General features: G+C 40.2%; 1 protein-coding gene across 1 annotated transcript; it reads right to left on the reverse strand.

Annotated features, from left to right (window-relative positions):
- Positions 1-5,762: 5,762 nt before the first annotated feature.
- Positions 5,763-8,839, reverse strand: LOC121971965. The gene is made up of 3 exons (XM_042523517.1): positions 8,281-8,839; positions 7,197-7,270; positions 5,763-6,042 (listed from the first exon to the last, which is right to left on the reverse strand). The coding sequence occupies exons 1-2, from the start codon at positions 8,791-8,793 to the stop codon at positions 7,247-7,249; spliced, it is 537 nt and encodes a 178-aa protein (XP_042379451.1). The 5' UTR covers positions 8,794-8,839; the 3' UTR covers positions 5,763-6,042; positions 7,197-7,246.
- Between the last annotated feature and the right edge of the window lie 559 nt (positions 8,840-9,398).

Genomic DNA, 9,398 nt, shown 5'->3' on the forward strand with positions numbered 1-9,398 from the left:
CGTAGAGTCCACCAGCTGATCTATCCGGGGCAGAGGATAAAAATCTTTCGGGCAAGCCTTGTTAAGATCCCGAAAATCTATGCACATTCTCCATTTGTTGCCCGGCTTGGAGACTAATACTACGTTCGCCAGCCAGCTCGGGAACTGCACCTCGCGTATATGGCCGGCTTCCAGAAGCTTTTCCACCTCCGCTCGGATGATGGTATTCTGCTCGGTGCTGAAATCTCTTTTTCTTTGCTTTACCGGCCGAGCGTCTGGTCGGACATGTAATTCGTGCTGCGCGATGCTCGGCGAAATTCCGGGCAGCTCATGTGTCGACCAGACGAAGACATCATGATTTCTTCTGAGGCATTGGATCAACTCCTCTTTCTGCTTCTCCTCCAGATCGGACGCAATAAAGGTTGTGGCCTCCGATCGGGTTGGATGAATCTGCACTTCCTCTTTTTCCTCATAAATTAAAGTGGGTGGCTTTTCGGTGATGGCGTTTACCTCGACCCGGGGCTCCTTCCGAGCGGAACAGGCCTCTGCTCGGACCATTTCGATGTAGCATCGTCGAGCTGCTAGCTGATCTCCCCGTACTTCTCCTACTTTGTCCTCTACGGGGAACTTGATCCTCTGGTGAAAGGTTGAGACGACCGTCCGGAATTCGCTGAGCGCCGGTCGTCCCAAAATGACGTTGTAGGACGAGGGAGAGTCAACCACCACGAAGTTTATTGTTCTTGTCCTCCTGAGCGGCTCTTCTCCCAACGAGGTAGCCAGCCGGATCTGGCCGACCGGCTGAACTTCGTTACCCGTGAACCTGTAGAGCGGAGTCGTCATGGGTAGCAGCTCGGCTCGATCAATTTGCAGCTGATCGAAAGCCCTCTTGAATATGATGTTGACTGAGCTCCCTGTGTCAACAAATACGCGGTGAATAGTGTAATTGCCTATTACCGCTTTGATGAGCAGCGCATCGTCGTGGGGTACTTCAACTCCTTCCAAGTCCCCGGGCCCAAAACTAATTTCGGGTCCTTCCGCTCGTTCTCGGCTACAGCCGACTGCGTGAATCTGGAGCTGCCGGGCGCTTACCTTTCTAGCTCGGTTGGAGTCTCCTCCGGTCGGCCCGCCAGCAATGATGTTGATCTCGCCTCGGGAAGTATTGCTTCTATTTTCTTCTTCCCGAACGGATGGTCGAGACCGTTCTATGGACGCTCGGCGATTCTCTTGCCTTGGAGAACGATGCCGATCGGGAGTCTGTTGTCGTGGCCTGTCAGCTCGCGTCCGTTCGGCTTCCTGAGTTCTCTGTCGCCTGTCGACTGAGGGAGACCGTCGTCCAGCATTACGTGGCACAGGATGAGCCACGAAGGGAAGACTTCGACAATCCCTTGTGTTGTGCGTATCTGTCCGGTGGAAGGAGCAGAACAATGGGGTCCATCTCTTTTTTGGCTTGGGCCGAGCAGCGGCTACCTCTTGCACATGTGACCTGACGTGGGGGGATCGGATTGCTTCAGCCCTTGGTCCTCTGGGCAGCTGATGAGCGGTATGTTGTTTCCGCTCGGACTGAGGAGGCCGTTCGGCTGGAGTTTCTTTTTTCCTGGCTGCCTGTGCTTCTTCCACGTTGATGTACTCGTTAGCCCGATGTAGCATGTGATCATAATCCCGGGGCGGCTTTCGGATGAGCGATCGGAAGAAATCTCCATCCACTAGGCCTTGTGTGAAGGCGTTCATCATGGTTTCCGAAGTGGCCGTTGGAATGTCCATCGCTACTTGGTTGAATCGCTGGATGTAAGCTCGAAGTGATTCCCGGGCCTCTTGCTTGATGGCGAACAGGCTCACGCTCGTTTTTTGATAGCGCCGACTGCTGGCGAAGTGGTGGAGGAAGGTCGTCCGGAAGTCCTTGAAGCTTGTGATGGATCCGTCCGGCAGTCTCCGGAACCACCGTTGAGCCGATCCCGAGAGAGTGGTGAGAAAAACTTGGCACTTTACTCCATCTGTGTATTGATGGAGGGTTGCCGTATTATCAAACTTACCCAGGTGATCATCCGGGTCGGTTGTCCCATTATACTCTCCGATCGTCGGAGGCATGTAGTACTTGGGCAGAGGGTCTCGTAGAATAGCCTCTGAAAATTGGCGATATATTGATCCGCTCGGGAGATGCGTTCGCTCGGGGGGCTTTCCCCTTCCTGTCATCTCGTCTAGGCATTTCATCCGAAGAAGAACCCCTATCTCTGTGAGTTGGTACGGCTTCAGGGGTGCGGAACAGAGCCCGATGAAATGCGACAGTGGCAGGTGGTGCTTCCGCTCGGCCACCAGATGCTGATGTTGCTTGCTGCTCCGGCCGCTCGGATGCGGCTTTCTGTTTTTGCTCCACGAGCTTGGCGGCCCTTGTCTCGATCAGAGCGTCGAGTTCCTCGTTTGAAAGCGTCACCATGTGTTGTCGTCCAGCCTCGTCCATTGTTTCCGATCGGATGCAGGAGCGTTCCCACATACGGCGCCAAATTGATCCTGTCCGAATCGCCGATACAAAGGACGCTGGGCACGTGGCGCGCTCCTAGTCGATGGCGTAGGCCTCCGTCGGGTCACGCGAGGCTCCGGCGAACCTGCACAGAAGTCGGGCCGGGAAAGGTTCCCAGCGGCGACCCTCCGACGCTCAAGTCAGGCAAGCAAACAGTGTAAAATGGTGGCTCCAGAGATGTTTCTTGCGCGTACCTCCGGCGAAGTGAGATGCTCTATATATAGAGCGAGGAGAGAACTAACGCACGTTCACCGAGGTGCAGACGTGTCAGCAACCCATACCTCGGTATACACTTGTCAGAGAGCTTACCTGACACCATACTGCTACAGTCGAGCATGTCTTCGATGGGACAACAGGATACCCCGTTGTCAGACTAGGAGTATGACGTAGTCATACGACTTGATGGCTGTCAGAAGGCGTTCCCTTCCTTTACCTACCGCCCGGCCGGGACGTCCGTACGGCCGACCGGGCGAAGAACATCGTCCGGACGGCCTTAATACCCTGCGTCGGCCGGGCGGCACGTCCTTCTGCTCGGTCATTATGTACTGCGTCATTGAGCGTCGGAACCCTGGTCCTTACCAGGGTGCCTTTTACTACCAGATGTCCCGTTCTTCCAAGTCCGGTCGGCTCGTCCTTCTCCGACGGGCTCATCCTTCTCCGGCGGGCCACTGGGCTCTTTGACCTACCCGTGGCGTTGACCCCTCGTTATGGGGTTCCGGATTCTTATCACCGGATCAATTATCGTTTAAATTAGTTTCTTTTTTAATAAAAATTAATTCTTTTATACTATAATAATGGAATTATGAAAATAATAAATGACTGATAATAAAATAATAAAAATGAGAAATAATGATTTTGAAAATATCAAATAAAAAAATTGAAATTCTTTCTTTCAAAACTTATTAAATTTTAATTATAGTATAGATTTTTTTTAAAAATTTTGACGGTAAAAATGATTTTTCTCTTTAAATCAATAAGCAAGGGAATTGAGCTCGGCATAGTAAAATTAAAAATTTAAAAATTTCTTAATAGAATCAATAAGCAAGGGAATTGGGCTCGGCATAGTAAAATTAAAAATTTAAAAATTTCTTAAACTATTAAGAATAGGGATCAAATTAGAATAAAAAATCTTTTATTTTTTCTTTCCTTTCCTTATACCATAATTAAACAAATCAAATCCTTTGTCTCAAGATTCTCATGTTTGCATGTCCTCTCGTCAATCTAATGGTCATGACATCCTCTTGATGTACACTGCATAACATGAGAATACAAAAATTTTAGGACAGAGAATTTGATCTTCCTAAATGTAAGAAAATCTCTATAAGAAAGATTAAAACTTATACTTCCTTATCTTTTCTTTCCTTTCCTTTCCTCCTAAATTTCCCACCCTTTATCTTCCCTTTCTTCGCCTTCCCTCACCTCCCCAAATCAGACCAAAAATCAGATCTTTAATACGTTTATTTTTAGTCTAAATTTTCTATCTAATTTCTATATAGATCATGCGCTAGCCGCTACGAAATGTGTATATTTGATATTACGCTACAATGTGAACATTAGAGGACTAGATAAATCCTTGAATAGCAGTTACGGCGGAAAACAATAGTGAACCCTAAAAAGTAATTAGTTAATTATACACGATTGATTGAATAATAGGATGACATATTATTTCGGTAAAAAAATAATAATAATAAAATTATGCCTTTCGACTTTTACCTTGTAATTCACGTTTAGATCGATTTTTCAGAATATTATTCAGACTCTGAATTTTGATTTTTTAATTCATGGAAAAGGACCGCAAAAGAAATGGATTTTCATTAGACGAATCCGATTTGGAACATTGAAGAAAGTCAAATGATGCTTATCGAAGAAAATTGGCGAATTTATATATTTAAGCGAGATCAAAATAATTATTATAAAATTTATTTAAAGATAAATAAAAAATAAACGCTCAATAAAGTCGAGTAACAAATTGACAAATTAATGATCTACTTGTACGCCAAAAACAATCTTCAAAATCAAGATCACTTGACTAATTTGGTCTCACGATAAATTCAAAAGTGTAAGAAAATATCCTATAATACATAATAATTAAGAATTAAAATACTTGGGAACTACTAAAACTTTGTTGCCGCTCTTCCCAAACTCTCTTATGAAGCTTAAATATTTTGATCTTACGAATAGTGACGGATCCAGAAATTTAAATATAGAAGGACGATTTACACGGAATAAGGGACGGTATCCTCTATCTTTACAAGATCATAATGAATAGATAAATTTATGAAACAATCACTTGAGGCAAATTTGTGATGAATGGCTGAAGTCATGACATTTATGAAATTATTATTGAAATGTGAGATCTATTATGACTTGAGTTATTTTAATTAATATTTAACCCCAATCTATCTAATTGCAATATTTAAAAGATATTTTAAAAAAATTGAATTAAATTGCGGACGGAGAGCAACAATTTTTTTTTTAAAAAAATCACTATTTTATTAATATTATTATTATTATTATCCTACTTGTTTCTATTTTTTATGTTAAAAAAGCCACAGCTAAGTGTATTTTTTTTACTCATTCAAAAGAGTAAAAAAAATAAAAATTCTTTCTTTTCAAAATTGATGTCAAAAATATATGGTCAATATATTTTTAATTTTACTACTTCAATTTTCTCAACCTTCAATAAAATAAAATGTCTAAATAAATTTATGTTATTTAATTAGATAATAAAAAAGAAAATTAAAATTATTGCAACTGATTTCTTATAGCATCCACGTTGATGTTCATGAGGCGAGGTATTACAATATATGAATGAATGTTATAACATTAGTAAATTAACAGAATTAATGAGTAGATTTTATAACAAAATTAAAAATAAGAAAAATAAATTTTGGATAAAAACTAAAGATAAATAAAAGAACTCATAAATAATGAATATTAATATTAAAATAAATATAAATATATTAATAAAAAAGAAATCTTTCCCTCTAAAGTACATCAATCATTGCACGAGACAAGAGAAAAAGAGAATGGACGTGATGCGAGACTATCAATCCCAATTTAGAGTATAAAAATGCCACTCGCCAGATGGCAATTATTGTTGAGATTTCCACAGCATCGTCGACTGACAATCTCACTAAACCCTAACCTCCAAACTAGGTGAAAGCTGATTTCACCGTTGTAACTTCTTTTCCAACTAAAATACTTTTGCCATTTAATTATCAAAGAACCAAATTTAATTAAACTAACATCGAACATCGAACAAAACTTAAAATCACAACCAATAGATCAACTATTATCTTAAACATCCTTCAATCCCAGACACAGAAATCTAATAGAAACATCCTAGAATTTATAGTCTTACTCTGTTTACCATAGGGAGATGCCTAGTAACACATTCTATAAAATTAACACAGGCTCCAAGTGTTTCTAGTGATCCAACTGGAGGTAGAGATAGAGTAAATTAACATTCACATACCATTATTTCAGGGACTAATACGATTCCTTGACGGGCATGATACTGGCTACTCTCAAATGAGTTCTAGGAGCTGCATATTGTTTTTTAAAAAACACAAAATAAATGAACTTGTCAATTAAGCAAAACCAATAAATGAAACTCAAATACTATGCGAAGGACACTGTAATAATGTGAATCTCCATTGTCGTTTATCTTAAAGTTCTCGTGTATGACTAGCTCATCGGTGATAGAGTGATAATCATTGACATTTATTTAATCAGAACTCTTGTAATGTAATTTGGCAAATCAAAACAGCTAATCAACAGTGGTGGTTTTGACAATCTTTTTATTTTTGTTGGAATTTTAGTTATACAGCAAGACATGTTCTATTTGTTGACTATGGTCTATGCAAGTGTAACAATTGACAAAGATTAGTATGAAGATTTTCTTTCTACAAGTTCACAGTTTAAAATTTATACAAGCGTGCCATCAATCGATTTGAATTACGAAGCATTTTGCATTCGAGTAACAAAATCTCACATGTGAGGAATACCTCACAAATAAAGTGCAGGAGAATATTGGGGAGTGCCAGAAATGTATTTAACAAATTGAGAAAACTGAAAATTTACAGAGTGTTCAGTAATCAACTCGAGTTCCACACGTGAATGGCTAATCCTTGACACTTGAGAGAAAAAATAAATTTTGTCTAAAAGGACTGTTCCTTTGATGGTAACCAACCATTGGGCCACTTAATCATTCCAAAGTTGTCTATGGAAATTTATCTTAAGTCACCAAGCAACAACCTTCCACATGACAAAAAATATGGTTCATGGCATATGAATATGATAAGGAGGGCACAAACATGAAACTTTTAAAACAACAAGAAGTTGGAAGTCACAAGTATTTACGGTTGGCTACATGAATCTCTAATAATTGACACTATGTAAAGCTACAACAAGAGCAAAATTAAGGTCAATTAATTCTTCTTTGAATGTTTTTAGGAAGAAAATTCAGTAGTTATTTCCTTATTTGTGAGGTTTTGGATAAATATTTTTAAACACCAAATAAACATTTGAAGGCAATAGTCTTGTTTAATATTAAAGGTTAGAATGCTCATCTACAACCAGTGGAAAACTCTTAAAATGTATAAATCAAAGAAGAGTTGAATGCTGACACTTTCAAATTTCATCAAACCAAAATAAAAAAGTAGCACAAATAATGATAAGAACTAGCTGACAAATTTACCTTCAGGAATCATTTATTTACATGCAGCTTCTCTCTTTTATATTACTCGGTCACAGTTGAGGTACAAAAATACTCTGCAAGGAAAGAAGAAAATATATTTCAATTATTTAATTGATAAGAAAATTTCTCATCATTGATGTAAACATAAAGGGTTAATTAAAAAATTTATCATAAAATTTATATCGTTCATACCTATCACATCATTTAAAAATTTTCAAATCTATCACAACATTTAGGTTTTAGTGTCATATCTATCATCCATTTGGTATCCATCCAACTGTTGTTGTTGAGTCGATGGCATCATATCAATCTCTCTAACTACATCTGCCAAATGAGAAGATAGTTACTTTGTCAGATTAATTGAAAGAAAAATCCTAGAGACTGTCTTCCTCTTCATGTTGTGGCCAAGGCAACAAGGTAGATAAACCTCCTCTGCCAAATTAGATAAACCTCATCACGGGAGAGACATTGCCTATAGATCCCATTGGACTGAGACATGAACAGATTTAGTGACCATGTCACTACCCACAACCTCAATCTCCAGAAATAACCTCTAGGCAGTCGGAATCAGTGGCAATGGCATAGACCAAATTGCCCCTAATTGTAGCACCATGCTTGAAGATGACGACCTGGTGAGCTTCATGGAGGAGCTCACAGATGCCATGAGGCTTATGACTTCACTCCAATAACAAACAGATGGAAGGAGGCCTTCACAACCACCAACACTCAACCATTTCTATAAGGTCAAGTGTGATGTTGTTGATTAAACCAACCAAAAACTAGTTCAACCTAAGACAATCAACCCCCGCAGATCAATTACCCGAGCTCTTTAGTAAAGTGGCCTTCTTCATTGATCTCAAAAGCATAAGAGCTTCATCATTCTCACGCAGCATTAATTAAATTTCTAATTAAAATACTGATTAATATAGTTGTTCTCCACCATTATTGATGTAACTACTGATTACTTCTTGCAAGGGGGAAAAAAACTATGTTCTATGAATACAATTATGAACCCGACTCATGTCATGGTCTAAAGTAAAATTATCTACTAATCATAAACGCACAAACTACAAAGAGGCATTACCTCGAACGCTGAGCGGACAACTTTTATGGCTCGCTGAAATAGAGAGACACCCTCTCTGCAAGAGTGTATGTGCTTGAACTGCTCGATGCCGAGCTTGCGAGTGACCCAGCCGAACTGGATGTAGACGAAATCGGAGTAGGGGAGGTTGACCTTGATGGAGCTGACGTCGTACCAAACGAGGTAGTTCCGGATCTGGACGCCCTCGAGGTTGGAGACGGAGCCGTAGCCGAGGAAGCCGGACACGCGCGGGGCGTAGAAGACCACGTACTCCAAATCGACGTAGCACTCTCCGTAGAGTTCGACGACGAAGTATCCGTTGGAGGATACGGAGAAGGACTTGACGGTGTCGGGGAAGATCCCCACCGGGAGGCTGTACTCCTGGAGGACGTCGTAGATGGTGGAGCTGTTGAACGTCGAGGCCGGCGTTTGGGCTTCCTCCGCCGTGGAGAGGGAGGAGGAGGGGAGGAGAGGGAGGTGGAGAAAGAGGAGAAGGAGGAGGAGGCTGGAAGACATGTCGGTGGCGAAGAAGGAGAACGACGAAATTGGGAACGGAGGGAAGAAATATAAGGAAAAAATTATAAATTATTTTTTATTTAAAGAAAGAAAAGAAAAGAAAATAAATACAAATAAATAAATTTTAAGATTGTAATTATATTAATTTAAACTAAACTTGCCAATTAAAATTAAAAAAAAAGAGGGAAAATGGTTTGAAACTAAATTGAAAATTTTGATTTGGTTAAGTTTAATTTCGTGTTGATTAGAAAATAAAATATAAGTTAATTAAATTAATTTTTAATACTCAGTTGTTGCTTTTCAATTAAGGTATTATCGGAAAAAAAAAATGAGGCCATCATCTTAAAGGCCTCCAGGGTAGTCCCATATTTTATAAAGAAAAAAAGGGGATTAATCAGGTTAGGTTATGTCGAGTCTGGAATGATCAGTCTGGTTCTACGAAAGTTTTTCATAAGGATAAATCGGGAAGTGCTTGCTGGCAACTCAGGAGCCCAATATCTTTTAATTGCGTGTTCCATTTGAAGAATTTTTTTTTACAAATTCATTATAACCGGGATTCGAACCATGGATAGTTGGGAGATAACCTGAATACATGTCGTTGTACC

This window comes from Zingiber officinale, chromosome 4A (genome assembly GCF_018446385.1).
Source record: "Zingiber officinale cultivar Zhangliang chromosome 4A, Zo_v1.1, whole genome shotgun sequence".
NCBI classification, from domain to species: domain Eukaryota; kingdom Viridiplantae; phylum Streptophyta; class Magnoliopsida; order Zingiberales; family Zingiberaceae; genus Zingiber; species Zingiber officinale.

Coding starts and splice junctions, on each gene's coding strand:
- LOC121971965 (XM_042523517.1), bottom strand. CDS start 8,793: ATGTCTTCCAGCCTCCTCCTCCTTCTCCTCTTTCTCCACCTCCCTCTC. Junction 7,271..8,280: donor TTGTCCGCTCAGCGTTCGAG/GTAATGCCTCTT, acceptor CTTTCCTTGCAG/AGTATTTTTGTACCTCAACT.